At 45.0% G+C, this 18,248-nt stretch overlaps 1 protein-coding gene across 3 annotated transcripts in view; it reads left to right on the top strand.

Annotated features, from left to right (window-relative positions):
* LOC144141113 (protein O-mannosyl-transferase Tmtc3-like) overlaps positions 1-18,248 on the top strand; it is a 232,620-nt gene that overhangs the window by 129,967 nt on the left and 84,405 nt on the right. For all 3 annotated transcript variants that reach the window (XM_077672639.1, XM_077672640.1, XM_077672641.1), the window contains one exon: positions 17,301-17,360. In XM_077672639.1, coding sequence (XP_077528765.1) covers positions 17,301-17,360 — 60 coding nt within the window. The remainder of the gene's footprint in view (positions 1-17,300; positions 17,361-18,248) is intronic.

Here is an 18,248-nt window from a genome sequence, read left to right as displayed (position 1 = left end):
GCAAAGTGGGCAAATATGGCAGCGCACTGCTCATCCAATCAGAGAAGGCCACGCAGGAGACCCGTGGTGTGATGGCCATATATGGACATGGAAAAGGCAAGAAGCCAATGAGAGTGCGCCACGAAAGAGCCCAGAGGAAATAAAAGTGGGGCGCACAAAGAGAAGAGAGGGAGGCAAGAAACAGGGAGGCGAGAAACCAGGAGGCGGCACGAGCACGTAAGCTTCAACGAGCGAGCCAGGGGAACGCGGCCAGGCCATCGACCATGCCATCCAAGCCTGGGCGGGAGCGGGCCGACTTCGCATCGGCACCGTCATCCTTGGTGCACCACGAACCTGTGTCTTCGTGGCCCCAGCGGCATCGGTCGGGCATCAGCGGCCAACGTCTACGCTCCGTCGACGTTCGTCTCCACGGCCCCGAAAGGCTACGTTCGTGCCGAGCCTACCGGGGACCTCCAGCGGCAGCGGCTACCAGGGAGTAGCCACCGAGGAAGCACGCCGCGCAAGATATGACCGCGCGCTTCGAACGCCGGCATCAAGGACCTCCAGCGGGAGCGGCTACCAGGGGTACCCACAGAGGAAAGAAGTGAAGACGCGCGGAGCCCACGCCGTCCAAGGAGTGGCCGCGCGCATCGAACGCCGGCACCGAAGAAGCGAGACGAGGGCGGCTACCACCGAGTCGCGGCCACGCAAGGGTGCGACACGTCAGCGCCGACGACCGGGGTATGCCAGTTCAATACGGACGCAGTCATAGGACACAACTAGGGAGTTGTGGTTTAGAGATCACCTAGAGGGTGATCGAATAAGTTGATTGGGACGAATTGTGTAGAACTTTATTGTAGAGACTTTTGGGTTAGAGTTGAGTTGTCTGTTGGGATTGTTAGTTAGAGATGTGAGTGTTTATCGTTTGTTTGTACTTTAATTATTGAGTGCTTCGCGTTACGGTTTTTTAATTGTACATTAAATGTGTGTAATGTCAAAAACGTGAACGGCTTTCCTGCGTCCATCTGTCTGAGCTGGTTAAGACAACCTCACCATCGGTTCACGTGACACGCTGACACATAGAATACCGAGAGTCAAGACCACTTAAGATATGTAGCGATCTTTAAGAATATACATAGTTGGGGCTATTTAGTGCCAACACATATAAGTCGTCAGCTTACTCCACCTCTCGTTGTAACTAGGGCGATGGGTTTCTTTGTTTTTTACAACGGTATTCTTTGGTTATGTGGTTGTACTTACGATCAAGCAGAGCGATATTTCCCAGACTAAGCAAAGCGCAAATCGCGATCAATTATACGCTTACAAATTTTGACACAAACGAAAATGAAACGTCGCGTTATGCGAAGTACTGCACGATCTACATTTAAATATTCTCAAGCCTGGTAATAATGAAGTTGGAAGGGAGCTATAATTATTTATTTATATGCATTTTTTTGCTATTGTAATTATAACCACTTATGGATGCCCAGTTGGGTGCGAAACTATATGTATGCAAAGAAGGAAACTGCCTCGCCGCCCACTGCACCGCTACGCGACCACGGATGACATGGGAATTATATTTTTCTTGCTCAATTACACATTGCTTAATTTATTTTCCACGAGACATAGGTGGTAAAAGTCAGCGAAACACTTCCTTTTCAGCGGTGGCCACCGAGTTGATGCCGTTTTCGCTTTGACCATGGGCGCCGAATGAACTAGTGCCTGCGACGACGTTCGCACGTCGAACGCCTGTGCATAGCAGACCACGGCGTCTTCGTCTTCGCTTGCGTCGTTTTGTCCAGTCGTCGGTCGTCGTCTCCTTCGCAGCGACCGTGTCGGCATCGACATTGAGCGATCCGTGATCCTCGCTCTGCCCCACCGTAGAGTTACAGTGGTTGAGCGAGGAGGCAGGCTCGCTTCGCCGCCCGCGTGCGGCCGCTGCGTATGGCCGTGAGGTCGACGCGGGAGATTTAAAGCAGCCGTGCAAAACTAGTGTCGAACTCCGCGGAATACGTCACTCTCCGTCGTCGAGTTCTTTTTTTTTGGAGGGGGGGGGGGGGTAGTTTAATTCGTTATATCCATTCACAGGTCAATTTTCCTTCGCCACAACGAGGTTTTGAATGCGGGGTTATCTACGGAGATTCCAAAAGGAATATTATTTAGTTCGTTATGTCGATTATTTCGTTATATCCCGTTACGTTATAACAAGGTTTCAGTAGTTATTTTGTACCGAGTGGTAGGGTATGGGGTTGGTGTTGCGGGAGTCGGGGGTTCAATTCTGGCTGGGTGTGGTGTTATTTTATATCGCTACCATCCAGAAGTTCGTCTTTGGGGAGTTTATTAAAGGGCCAACTGGTTGCGGACTAACCGTTCGTCCTCTCTGATTTCCTCCCGGAAGGTTTTAGCGATTGCGACAAGCACAGCTACTCTTTCAAAAGACGAACTGTTACTCCATTTTGCCTTTATACCTGGTGTTGACCGTTGCAGTCTTTATGGGGTGTATTGTTATAGAATGATGTTTTCTTGGCGGCAATGCTGATCGTTAACTTCATTTTTTTCTTTAATGGCTCCGTTATTAAAAAACCGCCCTGGACGATGCCGTGCCTGTGACCTGGTGTGCATCCTTCACAAATATATTGATGTATTTTATTCAGCTGTATGGTGTTCTGTTACCTCCGAATCTCAGGACATCCAAAATGCAACATAGTTTGTCAAATAGTTGAGGTCTATGCTGCCCCTTTCGTGTAGCGTGCGCTTTGCAATAAGTGCCTTTCCATATACCAGCATCTCAATTTATTGTGTAACTTAAACCGGCCATGGACAGAAAATAAATGTTTGGTTTATAGAAATCACTGCTTTACCGTTAATACAATGATGAAACCTTTATCGCACAATTCAAACAATTCAAACACCATTTTTCGGCGATTTCTTTATGAACATGGAATTTCTTACTGAATACGTTTACGGATTTATGAATTTCCGGTGATTTCTTTATGATTTCTTGATGAATGAATGTGCGATTGCGGCTTCCGAATAAATTCACCCCCAGGAAATGAGTGGGCGATTTTAGTGTAGCGTGTATTTGGGTTAGACCATGTCGCTTTGGATGCGAACGTGATGTTAACCTGCTCACGAATATGTTCTTAGTGCGGGCTTCTATTGCGCGCCTGCTGATGTTGCACAGCAAATAATTCGAAAGTTTTTTATCCTCTTAGTTCTTTCTGTGGAAAAACCTATTCTGGAGCTTGAATATGTTGAGTTCTCTTAACAATAGCTATCTCTTTATAGTAAACAAGGTTGTATAGTATCCTCGCGTGCCTTTAACGGCTTGCTGTGGTTCCTTTGCGCGTAGTTTAGAAATGGCAACGTTTTATGATCTTATCCACAAAGATTTCTTAAGTTTACTCTGTAATTTATTGGATATTGTAGGGCGGTTTATGTGATGCTTCTTCTGAAGCGCGTGTGTATTTGGTAACGGAATTCAAAGAACACAGGTACACTCTATTCTAAGTGCCTGTCGGCTGCGGTAAACGCATGTCACATCTAAAAAAAGCTGACACATAACAGCCGATTGCAGCCTTACTGGCGGAGTTGGCGTGCTCCTTGAAGGACTCTCGCATATTCACACTGTACATTCTTTGCGGGCGGATCCCTTCAGTCCCTTCTCTTTTGTTTGCATGCGGAAATCAGATGCTTGCTGTGCGTGTACCTAAATATTGCGCACGTTTGGCTTCTATTGGATGCGCGAGCTCTTTCCGGGCATTCAGAACGGGCTAGGATGCATGATCTTTGTGACGGCGAGAAATACGCTCCGTTTCCCTATATGCGCAATATCGGTTTTTCCCGTCGGCAATCTACACAGACACCCTCTGCATTTGCTGCCGCCTGCTTTGAATTTCAAAACAGAGCTCTCTGTTGCGGACGCGCATATCTTATCGATGCTTTCTGGCCTACGCCACCAGCAAAGAGCAGGCGGGCTCGCCTTTTTCCACCGGTAAGGGCGGAGCAGCCCATCGCCTATTTTGTGGCCGGAGCATTGGTATTGCAGTAAAAACATTTCGAACATTAAACTTCTCGACCGGTTATTCTACCAGACAACGTCACAAACACACTGTCGCTCCTTTCCAGCCCAAAAACAATGTTTTCAAGTATTCCTTTCTTCCGCGCACTGTCAAAGAATGGAATGAGCTCGACAGTAAAATTATTGAATCAACCAGTATTGAGGAATTTGAAAAATTGATATCTGCCTAGCCATGCTTGCTTTTTTTTTCTGCTTTGCATGTGAAATGTTTTCCATGTTGTTTGAAGTGCATTGTTCTGTGTTCTGACTGCGGTATTGTACTGTTGATTTTGTTCTTGTACCATGTACACCCACTCTGCTATGGCCCCACGTTGGGGCTAGCAGTATTGCTAAATAAATAAATAAATAAATAAACAATGTGTCAAGCGTTGGTGCGTGAGATGCGCGGCGCAACAGACTGGTTGATTGTTGGGGTTTACGGGCCGACGCAACGCAGGTGATGAGGCGCACCGTATAGGTGCGCCTCATCACCTGGTTTCCGGATTAATTTTGACCACCTTGGGATCTTTAACGTGCCCCGAAATCTGGTACACACGGGCGTTTTTGCTTTTCGCCTCCATCAGAAAGGCGGCCGCCGGGGCCGGGAATCGAACCCGCGACCTCGTACTCAGCAGCGCAACGCCTTAGCCACTTAGCCACCGCGGCGGGTAGCGCAAGAGACTATAACGCTTTTTCTCCTCCAGAAGGCCGAAAATATTTTTAAATCTCACCTGTTTTTACCAGGGGTGGTTCAGTTTTGCTTATTTCTTGTCTTTTTAGCCCGCAATTGTTGAGATTTGGGCTAGCAGAATTCACTAGCATAAAATGGCGACACAAACCTCTCATTTCTGTTTTGCACGTTCCTCCTTGTAAGCATTTCCTGCTGGCGAATGTGTTGCTGTGTTGTAAACAGTTGCCAAAATAAGCCCTGCTGCTAAGGTGTAGTTCCTTTCTTTGGTTCTTGCTGTGCGCTGCGTAGTTTTCGTAAATACGAATGACCTCACCAACAGCGTGCTTCCATTTTTGCGGGGTGCTAAGGTCTGTTGCGTGGAAACTCAGTGCACTGCGCAAGAAAGAAGTGAATATCGGAGGTTGGATTCTAGAGTTGGTGTTCTGGGCAGACTTGTTCAAGCTGGTATGTGCAGTGCACATTGGTTTCGGATTGAACACTGAGTTCTACTAAGTAAGAGGAATCATCTACGCCAGGGAAGGCAGTCTCTCTCGTTGATTGACTTTAGAATCATGGTGGCGCCTGGAATGATAGGGTATTTTGATTTCATTTTGGCTGTGTCGTGTACTCGTATGTTTTTTGTTTTTATTTTTTAGTTGTACTATTTTCTTGGAACACTACTTTAGGTGTTGTTACTAAGGTGTGTTTGCGGAGGCAATTCTGACATTAAAGCTTGTCAGCCGGAGGGGATCGAAGCCGAAGTCCTGCTCGCTGGTCGTCTTAAGAGTGGTCGCCCCTTGTGCCTACTAAGTAAACGCTGGGTCAGCGCACTTCCTTTGATCTCCACTGTTTGCCTTAGACACCGTGCAAACAGAACTTAAGCGAGCCTTGCGGACACATTGGTTTCTTGCTGCAAACTAAGCTTTTGGCACCCATTCCAGTATGGTGAACAAAGTAAGTAATGAAGGTAGAAACATCTTAGACAGGGTTCCTTTTGGTTGGGTTGTTCTACATTCTATTTTCCCGAATCTGCCTAATGTCAGTCACTGATGAGTAGGAGTTACCATGGAACTCTGAACCAATAAGTGCTCGGGAAGTATTAGTTCAAAAAAAAAAAAAGAGATTAATAGTAAGGGCTTCCTGAGCGGAGGGGCATGAGCTTAATTCTTGCCTTGTTCGTGCCTTCTAATCATTTAAACTGGATCCCTATTTTAGGAGTGTTCACGACTTACTTTCCGTTGAAAAATCCAAGTGTTTTCGGTCTGCCTTACGGGTAAGGTATTTTATCTCCTAGAAAATGTGCGCTCCACCTTCCGGATTGTGTTGTACTGGTCCAAAAGAAAAATAACACGGCCATGATGAAGCGATAAGCTGTAAATTGCATCTGTTGTGATCACAACCTTTAATTCTTTCCTGAGCTGCTCAGTAGAACCGTGACAATTTCCCGGAATAGTCTCTCATCGTTATACGGTGATGTGTCCCCAGTGACCGATATCAAACCCATGGTGATCGGCTTGGCCATTTTGCTTAGGTATTTAGTAAGGCAATCGATGAGGCTAAATGTAACAACAAAACTAAGAATAGCAAGCAGGAAAAGAAGGCGAGAATAGAAACAGTACAAAAAAAAGGCGCGCAGTTGGGTGTGATAGAGGCGCTCTGTTTTTGTAGTCAGCGGTGAGTGCGAAGGCTACCGACTGCACTTGTGTGCGAGGCTGATATGAGAAACGAGAGAGATGTTCAGTAAGTGCGAACGCATGCTGACATTGCGTGTGAACTAGAAGTATATAGGCAAGTGGTTATCTGGTGCGGAGAGAGACTATGAGGAGGTCTTCTCTGAAAGACAGCCTAAAATTTGCAGGCACTGGCTTGCCTGCCCGCCAGCACTGTACCCTGAATAGTTACAATTCAAATTCAAAACTTTCGTTTTTGAGGCGTATTAGGAAAAATATTTGTGTGAAGCATGTGACATCGCTATCCAGGTGTGCAGAAAACCGGAGAAGCTCTGAACGGCTTACTGAACAGCTCTGGAAGAGCTTTCGCTAGCACTCACTTGCAAGCTCGTTATGCGGTGTGTCTCGCAGAGCGTGTGCTTTTTTTTTTTCTTCGCTGGTGGAGCGTGTTTTTGCACGGCAATTTTGGTGTAGCACGCATCTCTCTGCTAAGTTAGTCCGCGCATACCGATACGCCTCGCTGCCTTCGACACGGCTGCTCCCGACGGGACAATTAGTTAAAGGACGCTCGCGTGCGGAAAATGGTCGGCAGCAGCGACGAGGTAAGACACTGTTGTTCCGGTGAACGAGCCGCTTTGTCTGAGCCCCAAGTGCCGACGCCAGATTACAGTTACGGCCCGGAGCTCTCATTTACACAGTGCGTAAAACGAGAAGGAATGTGTTTCGAGAGGTGGTCGCGGAATGCATGAAACAGCGAGGCGCGAGGAGATAAAGCGACAGGAATTTGGCGCGGCATTTTGGCGGACGTGTACGCAAATGTCCCCTGGTTGTTCGTCAACGTGTCCGTTTGTCCCCGCCGTTGCAGGATATGTTTCCTTTTGCGGAGGGGTAGTAATAATGTCTCGTACCGCGACATAAGTTTGCAGGAAAAGTTCCAGCACTTTTATGATGTATGCGATCGTGGGCTGTCGTGGTGCCGGTATTAATGGCATTTTCTTTTGAGCGCGAAATACTCTTCCTCAGAAAAATTTGTTGCGATCCAAAGAAGCCTGACACAAAGTGAACCACAGCGCGGTTTGAGATACGACGGCACAAAGGGTAACGACGGAATGCGTTACGCGCAGTTTCTTACCAAGCGAACTGACTTTTTTCATGTATAAAAGTTAAATACCTGACTTGATGATTGCAAGAAATTCTTGATTTTTTGGCACAAGGTATTTGGCAACGCGTATCACGGGGTGCCATCGGCCGCCGGCAAGTAATCTAACATCAATGAAATGTTTCCAACGATATTTTCAGGCGCAATTAGTAGGCCCTTCAACGTATAATTTACTGCTTACAATGCTCCAATTTATTCTTGTAGTTTTAGGGATTTTTTTTACTATTGACGTTGGTGAAACGTGACCGAACTGCTAAGCAAAGAAGCAGTTGTCCTGTGTGTTCCTTTGCTTGGTCAACGTCTTTCCGCGCATGTATGCAAGATGAATCAACACCAACGTGCCCAGCTTTCCGCCTTGTTAAACTTAATTTCTTGGTAATGCTGGCTGCAGGGACAGTAAGATCACCAGCGGTCTATTCTGAGCAAGATTTAGTGCCCCACGGCGTTTACGTCTTAGAGGAATAAAAAATTCGAGCTATTGCTGATTGGACTTGCTGCCTTAACCTTCGGGTCATGTTACTTTCACTAAACATTGTTGTTACGAAAAAAGTGAGTCCGGAAAATTCTTTCTTAGAAATTATTAACTTGCAAAAATACATGATGCTCGAACTAAAATTTCGGCAGCGTCATTTGGAGGTACTGAAACTTAATAGGTAAATTGTCGACAATTTGCCATTGTAGGTTGTACATCTGAAATGAATGCACGACAGCGTTCACCCTGCGGGGTGTCGGTATAAGGCAAAAATGAGCTAGAAGATACACAATTTTAGCGCTGGTTAACGCGTTCGAAGTATTGCCTGGAAAGTTTTTCTGCCTTTCATTAAACATTTTCACGCATTCTCTAGACGGGAATAACACACCATGAAGCACTTAATTTGTAATATCTGTATTTCTAACTTAGCCTTACGGCTTCCGTGCCCAAGGCACCCGAAAGCTGTGACAGCCAAATATATTCAAAATTGACAGTAGTTATGTAACTGAAATTGTGAAGGGACGCAACAATTTTGTTATATTTTAATAAACAGGGGCTCATATATAAAGCATCAGGAGAAATAACACCGGATGTCGTATAGATACTTCTGACATTCACTACATATGTATGCCTGACATTCCAAAAAACACCAGGACAAGGTTCATTCTTGAAATATAAACAGACAAGGTGTATATTTCACCCTAGTTTGGTGCGTTTCAAGCAGAATAGAAACAAAATGAAGCACTTTACCAGAGAAAACTCAAAAAAAAAAGAAGTACCTTATCATGGCATACATCACCAAAATAAACAAATTACTGAGCCTTCGCATCCTTCCAAAATGACAACGCGGAAGTGGACTCGGTAGGTGTAGAAATATGCTACAAGTCTCAAGATGTTCCGGCACTAAATTTGGTGCCGAGCTTCACAGTACGTTCATGAGCATGAAGATACGGCGAATGCCGTTACCAATGTACGCACACCCGCGTCGTTTTGATTTCTGCGCATGAACAAGCAACTAGGCGCTGTCTTCTCTTCTAAGCCGCATGCAGTGAAAAAACACGCTAGGCAGTTTGGAGCCCGCAAAACGTTGGCACCATGCTGACACAGCTCGACGATTCGGAACTCTTATGACTTTGATCATTCAGCTTCTCTGACGCTTCTTGTGAACACTGATTTTCACCGATGATTGTTGCCACTACTTCCAAAATTACCACAGAGTTACGAGGGACAGCACGCAAGGGGTTACTTTGCTTTTTTATCTTCAAAGCATAATAACAAAGCGGTGAATCAATAATATGGGCCGCAACATTGTTTGCAGAATACTCTGGTCCCATTTTTCTCATTTGATATGAGGAAATGCTTATAGACATCTTGCCTAGCATAGAATTAATCATTTGCAACACCGAAATTATGGGCCCCAAATCCTGTCTTGTTAAACCCTATAGCAAAGGCCAACTCCGTTTCTACTGAGCAGGAGTAATGCAGGAATTATTTGATGCATTTATTGATTTTATATTTCTTTACGGATGCTCTCGATTGGGGCTCAAGCGACGCTTCTTTTTACAACATCCTGTGCCTTTAATTCTTGTGATCGCACGGCCCAGTGCACGATTTCATGGACCTGCTTTAGCCGAAAAAGGCACATTTAGACGATCGTTCCTTTAGCACTATTTCGAGTTTTGTTTCAGCCTTTTGGAACTCGAAGTTTGTATTTGCTTGCTTAATTTTCCTTTATCCATGTTCTTTTTTGTGAAGTTTTGGTACGTTTTCATGCTGTGCACAGGGCTTTTGAGACGTTGCTCAGGTGGTTAACACCGGGAGTGCTTGAGAAAATTGCTTTCCAAGCGGAGCACCAGGTGTTTTCTCCTGGTAGAGATTTAGAGAATGTGCGCGTTCGAATTAGCTCGGTATTGCGAGCAACAAAAAAGTATACCGACCTAACGCAGAGGAGCTGCTCTTAGTTCTTGAAATATTTTAAGTTCTATGTGCTCATTTGATAATCCTGTAATTGAAGCGAATAGATTTTTTTAAAAATCATGAAGACTTAGCACAACCTTGGTTTATTTAAAAAAAAACAGGAAAACTTGCTTTTGTTAACTCACAAATTTCAGCGTGACAGCGATGGACGTTATCAGAAAAAAAGAAATATTCAAAATCTCGTATTTCCCGGTATGCAACGTCAGCATTCACGTAATTGTCAGGAAATCAATGTGGAGTGAGTACTGCGCTAATTCCAAGTCAGCCTTTGAGAGCGCGATGAAACGGAATTAGAGAGGCCGTGTTCCGGTCGTGCAGTTATGTCACTTTGTGGAGGCTTTGGGCGGCGGCGGGGTCCAGTCACCGAAACGTATCCCAGTTACAAAGTTCTAGCTAGGCAGGAAAGGAGGCACTGAATTGCAGCCACCTGATCTCATTTTCCTGAAATATAGCTAGTGGAATTCATGCTGTTCAAAGAATGGGAAATCGAGGGACAGAAAAAAAGAGGTCCACAGGATGGACGCTCTGTGACAGTGTTGGTTGGCACGGAGATTGTTTTTCAACACATGGGATAACTCACGCGCGGGATAGCGAACTCATTACAGAAATGTAATAATATTTCTGTTAGTAAAAAGCCCCGGGGCGTTCTGTGGTCGCTTTTTTTTCGTTTGTCGTCTTGGAGATGTTTGGATAGTAAACTCCTGTACCGAATGTTGAGAGTCTTTCTAAGAGAATTGTCGGTAGTTTGATTAACAGTGGCACCATTTCGATCGGGCCAAACCTGCCCTCTAATAATACAATGCTTTGGTATGTATTCATTGTCTTTTTAAACAATCGCGTATTATATTACGCGCTTGACACGATAGAAATAGTTTTCCAAGAAAGAAATTAGCGCGCTTCTTTAATGGCACTGCTAGTTTCGGAATGCGCGTGTGATCTCTTTCCTCCATAAATAATGTTACATACCTGCTTCTAGCAAAAGTAACTGTACATGTCGACTAGGCAGCGAAGCTGTGCTCACATTGTCCTTTGCGTAACATTGACCACCGGTTCTTTTTCCGGATGTGCCAAAACGGGTAAAGGGATCAACACTGCTATTTGTCCGCTAGGGTTTATATGTCAACGCATGGCGTTCTTCAGAAAACCGCAGCATGTAGCGGAACCAATAGGTGCCAGCAGAGCGTCGCCCTTGCCAAGAGGACGTGACCGGAAATTTAAAGCTCCACCGCGGCGCTCAATTCCGCTGCCGTTTCCTTTCATCATTGTGCTCAGCCCATTTCCCCTTTGCCATTGCGTCTTAATATAGAGTCAAACAGACGATGTTGGCGCGGGGTTGGATCATAAGTTACGAATGAGACCACAAATCTCGGGAACGTTGTTCTTCTGAGCCGGGTTTTAGGCCGTCACAATGCTTCTCGGATATGCGGGATTTGTTCCTTTTTGTGGTGCTCTTTGGAGCGTTCGAGCTCATTGGTATTCGGAAAGAAGACGTCGGGAAATATCGCCGTGTTTTGCTCAAGATCCACAGAGAGTGTTTTCGGTGCAGCTGGAGATGGCTCCCTTTTCATTTAATGGCTGTGGATGATCCAAACACACGCGAATCAAAACACAAAAAAATGCAGTGCTAAACGCAATGGCGTGGATCTTCGCTTTGGCGCAATAACGTGAGTTTTTGCCTCTTGGATTGAATAGGGCAGTGCGAAGGCTTTTGTGGGCCTCGGTCAATGTTTATACTACGTGTTTGTTTTGATTATACCGTAAAGCTTTCCGAGAGCCCCACCAAATAACAACTTCCTGACACCTAAAAAAAGAATGGGAATATTATTGCTCTCTTGACATTTTGCCACAATTTATCGTAAACGTTATGCGTAAACGTTATGCGTCTTGCGCAGGGTGCCGGAAGCATGGGACAGAACAGGCAGGGATTCCGTGATGTTCTGAAACAGTGAACCTAAGTCAGAGAGCAAGTCATTGATATTATGTCTTAATTTCAGATGCGGGTATTATACACTCTTGCCTTATTTTAAGCTAAGCCGCCGTATAGGTCCTTCGATAGGTTATAGTCTGGCTGCAACTTATTCGCCATCAATTAAAATACCTCTGAGCGAAGAATGGAATGTGCGAAATTTTGACCGTGAGTACCAAATTGTGCTTACTTCGTATGCGATTACGATGTCTGGACGTTAAGCGTCAAATCTCGCCGCGCAGGTTTTGTTGCATTGGCAGGTGGAATTTATTAAAGCGAAACCTATTTTGGGCGACCGACGGCGTCCTGTCAACAAATCTAATGCATTTCTTTATATACTCGCTGGTCCACCTGAAAGCTCTGATAACAGCGCTGGACGCGCGGCGCGTGCGTGAAGCTAAGCTTCCACGGTGTGAAGACGGCTACTTGACAAGCGAAAAGGAAGCGGTTCTCGGTAAGACAACACAGGGATCGATCATGATAACAGAGTACAATAGTATTCGTTTATCTGATTACCCACGTATCGCTATATATTTATATCGTTCGTAGATGTGTTTATTTAGGGCGCGAAATATTGTCGCATGCGTTCGTTCGTAGTTTACGATTTGGGTTTTATAAGGTGTGACGATCGATTGGACGCACTTTCAGCGTAGGTTTGAAGCATTTCGAGCTCTCCTGTGTCTCTGAACTTTCTTTAGGGAGGGTTCGTAAATTTTTCTATAAAAAATTGTGATGGTAATAAGGAAAGCCTGAGAGGACACTTGCCAAACTCGGGCAAATTTTACATTTCATAGGGAGAGGAACAACGAGTATTTGCTCCCGACTAATGTGTAAATATACCAGGAAGTGCTTCACGTACGGAAATGTTTCCAAGAATAGTGGGAACATAATTGAACAGTGTGTGATTCTGTGATGTGATACGGTTATTAAGCCAAATCAGGGTGCAGGCTACATATCACACTGTAAAACATACCAGATATATAAGCCAAGAACGGTCAGTACTGCGTTTAAAGCTTTGTGCTGGATATGTTCTCGATATCGCAACTCCCTAGCTTTGCCTTATCCACAATAAATGCGCATGAACACTTGTCGCTTCCGGACTCAAAAAATAGCGAGCGATCCCACTTTAAATCACCAATGTACATATCATATATGCTGTATTTTATCTAAATGGTCACACCTTCGTATAACACCCCATGGTCACTGGGTTGAGAAAAGTGGCCGGTAACGGACACCGGTTGTGTCCGCTCTTGTGAAGATTGGTTCAGCTATCTTAGTTTCCGTCCCTTTCTTCACGTTACATTATTTGCCTTGGCGCTCCTCTTGCACTTTCGCGTCCTGTGCTTCGGATTTGTTGACACGGTCAGCGGGGCTTCACCTGTAGAGAAACTGGAGTGGCATCCGACATAATGGCACTGTTCATGACCATACACCGCACGAATCACTTCAACAGGCGAACTGGCGATACGTCATGCAACTACTTTCCAAGAACAAGAGTCTCTACAGCTCGGCTGAATCTGTTATCTTTACGTGTCGTCACGTGCACCTCCTCCCCATTTCTTGCGTTGTCACATGATTAACAAGCACATGCAGTAGGAAGGCATTTAGTCAGGCAGTAGCAAGAGCTGTGGTGGCCTACGGATGAAGCACTCGTCTCACACCCCGTGCCCTGAGTTTGATTTTTGCTCAGTCCAGCATTTACGATTTTTTTTCAACGGAATAATATACTTTGTTTAAAGCCGTCTTCCTTAGTTGTTTGGCGCCTATCTAAGCTTTTTAAGTAGGATTTATATATTCCTACAATCCGAGATTTCGTATGCGGAGGCGAGTATTTAGCGGGCACCGTTTTTCCGCTCCCTACCGATGCATCGCCCACATGCTGTACGATCCGCTGATGACGGCGTAGCCCCGTTATCGCAGGTTTTAATTTTAACTCGCTATAGTGCGAATGTCTGTTGTTTACTAGGGGGAAGAAGAGCGGGAATTGAAGGAGCGCCTGAGTTCACCAAAGCGCTAATTGTCGCGAAAACAACGCTAACCGCTGCCGCAGAAAGCGCAGCCGCCGCCGCTGCAGCCTTATATTCCACTTCGCTGGAACCGTTTCCGGATGAAGTGCAACTAGCCCGCTTGGAACGCCGAGCTTGGCTAATAACAATAATATAGAAATTCACCGTTGCTTAACGCCCAATAGTGCAGCTTCGCTGGATTCCATGGGTCGAAACTTTTCTGCGGGTCAATCTTGGCACGGTCAACCGTTTTGTAAGAATTGCTCGGTTGCACTGACAGTTAATTTTCTGGTAATGGGCTTATCACACCTTGCACTAAAAGTGTCTATTAAGGGGAAGTGTACAGATTACACTATCCTTGCAACGGCCTGCACGGAAGACGTGTCTGTGTTCGTTTTCTACCAGTTCTATCTAGCCAATACGTCTTTCCAGCTCGGTGAGCATAGTGCTCAGTAGTTCAGATAAAATTGCTATTAAAATGACGAAGCCATTATCTCCTCAAAATGACAAGTATTTTTCTGTAGGCAGCTTGGAACCACAGCATCGGTAACGGCGATTTCGTACAAAACAGCCATAGGTACTTCATAGTGGGAATATCTTTCTCCACAGCAAGTGTCGCCATATTTCTGACTCGCAGCATAATACTATACTTTCCGCCTGAGGCAGTGCACTACTGCGCCAAAGTTCTCCTTGAATCCACCCAGCGAGAACGTTGTAATGAGGTTCACACAGCAATAGCTGGTTCTGCGTGGCGGCGCCTGATTTTCACCACCTGGCATTTACCAGGGTCTGAAGTCGCTGGCGCGCTTTCTTTGTCAGGACCATGCGGAAATATGTCGTGAAAAACAATGTCCACCGGCGAATCGTGGAAAACGGAAAACCTACTCAGCAACTTTGAACGTGATCGAGGGTGCAATGAACTGTGAGGTACGGTGGGATCGAATGGAACGTGTGACCTGCGCTGATTGATCATCGCGCTGCTGATGGTCGATATCGAGCCGCTCTAGAGGCGTCATTAGGGAACATCGCTGTACCCGGGCCCTGTGTTTCCACCGATAGTTCGCCCCCGAAGGCTCATTTCTCTTCAAAGTGTCTTTTATCTCGATTCATTCTTAGCGCATTTTCAAAGAAAGAGATGACGCGACCGTAAGTTTTTTGAAGTGCTTGCCGTAGTCGGCTATGAAGTGGGGCTTCGTTGACGCAGCGGTGCTAACGTCGTTTGCTTCTGCAAACCTCCTTACTTTATGTATTATTGGATAGAACCTTTACAGAATGTGCTTCTTTTTATGGTGTCTAACTTATGTTCGGAAGAACAGAAGTCGTATATTCTTATATATAGTTATATCCGGCGAGCTTTTGGAAGTAGGTGGTTATTTTTGGTTTTGTAAGAACAGTAGTATTGAGCGTGAGGAATTTCGTGATGTGGGTGGATTGCGCCGACTCTCCAAATATACACTTTTTAAAAGTTTTTGAAGCCTCCATTCAACATGTTTTCTCTAAAAACTAGATGGGAAAGTGGATGACTAGCGTTTTTTTAAATGTTTGCGTTCTTACGCATATAGTTGTAAAGCGCAAGTTGCTGAGCAAACAATATCTGATTTGTGCAAAATTCAGGGCTGCTTTAGTTTGTGGGTAAATTGGAGATGAAGATCTTTTCCAATGTTTGTGAAGGTAGAAGCTGCTGGTAAAAGTAACGCCCACGAAGCATGCGAATCAGTCACTCGGGTCTTCTTCGGTCCTAGATCACGGAATGCAAGGCCCGCATTAGAGACACGATCAGGCCTGATAAGCATTGATCTTAAATTACAATACCGCCAAGTATATGCGAGTTTAAGCAGGAACAGTCAAACTCAGCATTTACACTGTGAATGATGTTATAGACTTCCTTGGCGATTCTCGGTAATGTCGGAACGCAATGCGCGCAATTTTCCATTCAGCGCTTTTGTTGGGACACACTATCACAGTTTAGAGGATTGTGCTCTTTTAGCGACGTCCATGCTCTGACTATTCGCTTCTGTCCTATGTCTGCTCCAAAGGGCTTATTTCACTAAAACGTGGAACGGTAGTAATTTAGTGAAGAACTGGAATTATTAAACCGTCAAACTACTGCGCCGCATCGTGGTGGACGGAAATGGCGGTGGCACACCTTTTCTCTAATGGCAATCACGTGAGATATAACAGTCGTTAAAGCATTTTAAGAATATCAAGACATGAAGTGAAGGTTTGTTGCGTATGCCGGTAACAATTTCCAGGCAGATTTTCTTCCCGCTTCGTGACCCCCGAATATTAAATAGGAAACAGCTGTCAACTATGCGTTGACTGAATTTCGTTTTCGCGAATTAAAATGCGTGGTTTCTATAGGTAAGCAGCCAGTTCAAAATGGAAATGAATCATGTTTCTGAAGCCCGGAAATTCGGACAGCTCGTAAAATTTCCACAAGACGCCGTGCAATCAAAGAAGTCCTGCGTACTCTCATGCTGCCTTAGGATCGTTCTCATTGCGAAAACCTTTAGTTGGGCAAGGCTGCGTATCATTGCTCTAGATTGTAAGAACTTTATTTTCCAAAATTGCATTCTTAATTTGTATCTTGCTAGTGGCCCGCTATATTTTACAATTGAAGTTGCAATTGCCCTCATATGGGAAGGTTTAAGAAAGGATTGTTTAAAACGGCCATGACATTTTCCAAAAGTAAAAAAAAACAGCTTTGACTACAAATATGACAACAAATGTTTTTTCTGAACATTAGGGTATACTGCTATCCTCAATCTTCCCTACCAACTAAAGGCACTGCTTTGAGTTTATAGGGTCGTGTCGAACGCGTACAGCCCGGCTTAAGCTACCCCTAACTAATAGCACGGTTTTCTAGATATTCGCCTGCACGCAGAAATAAAGGGAACTTTTTATCATCTTCTCACTATGTATTACTTAAGTTCGAAAGAAATAAATGTTGAAGCAACGAGCTATCGATGTAGAATAAATTAGGTGCTAGAAATGCTGAATATTTGCCTCGTAAACATGCCAACTAAAAGCGCAGTGTGTTTGCCTATTCAGAGAAGTGGCAATTTAATAAAAAAAGCACAATGGTCTTCATTTCAGTTTTGTCAGAAAACGGCACGAACAGCGGTTTTCTGTGTCTCCGTTGTGCTCGGTATGAAGCATGCGGATATCATGTTGGTATTAAGATAGAGGCAATGACGTTTTCTCCGTGGATAGCGAAGGCTCTCTTGTCTCTGCCTCATACCGTGGCCTGTATATTTTGCAAGATTGGCTTTTTGGTCTTGTTAGAAAAGATCAAACTCTGAGCCTTTTTCACACTTTCCTCTTCTGTGCTTTTTTAACAGGGGGAACCTTCGGCATCCGCTTGCGCGGATTCGTCGTCTTCGAATGCCAGTCCCGCACATGTGAGTACTTTCTGCGTTTCTGCCTTCTTTCAAAACTCTTTTACCGGTGACCCTACGTGCAAAAGGTCTGAAGAGGCCGACACTTGGGATCGAGGTGAAAATAGGTGCACACAAGCAGAAAGATGTTTTGTATTAGGTACTGCCGTGTTTGTGATATTAAGTCTGATATTGCAGATGTAGTTTTCTTTTTCTAGCTATCGGTGAGTTTCCCAGTTACGAGAAGTTTCAGGTCGCAGCAGCAGGTCACACCATCCCACAGGGAGCTCGCAGCCTGATTATTTCAGAGAAACAATCGCAGTGGCAGCGGTTGCAGAACAGTCTAATTAATTCAATTGAATACATGCATGAGTTCTGTTTTGCCCGAAGAAGTGAACGCATGAAGAAAGTGGGCATGAACAGCACATGTGCGAATTTCACAAATATGTTACCATTGAATAGAGGCTATACTCTCATCAATAATTTTATACAAACCCTTTGAGAACGATCGGCACATTCAAATAGGTCGATCGCTTTAAATATGTCATGTAACAACTGTATATTTTGGGACGACCTCTGTCACACCTGGTGAGGAGGCACAAGAAAAAAAGTGTAGGTATACCTTATTTTGGAACAATTCAAAAAACAATGAAATTGTTCTACCTTGAAGGGACACTTGCCCTCCTCTCTACCGGGCCAGAGTTTTAGGAGAAAGCTTGTTATTTGTCGTTTAGGAGTACAAGATATCCAGAGCGATTCTGTTATTAATAGTTGGCGTTTGATAGCCGCAACCCAGGGATCTTTGTGGGAGCAAGAAAGTGGTTTACCCCGCAGGGGGCACCTTGTGTACTCAAGGTGTTTTGGTGAGTAGCGCCACCACGGTCCCGAGCTCCGCAGGGGTGCCTACTGCCA

The sequence above is a fragment of the Haemaphysalis longicornis genome, unplaced genomic scaffold, assembly GCF_048455015.1.
Source record: "Haemaphysalis longicornis isolate Haplotype H1 unplaced genomic scaffold, Haemaphysalis longicornis Haplotype H1 scaffold_6, whole genome shotgun sequence".
Lineage (NCBI taxonomy): Eukaryota > Metazoa > Arthropoda > Arachnida > Ixodida > Ixodidae > Haemaphysalis > Haemaphysalis longicornis.
The sequence above is the reverse complement of the archived record's forward strand: the minus strand, read 5'-3'. Positions and strand labels throughout refer to the sequence as shown.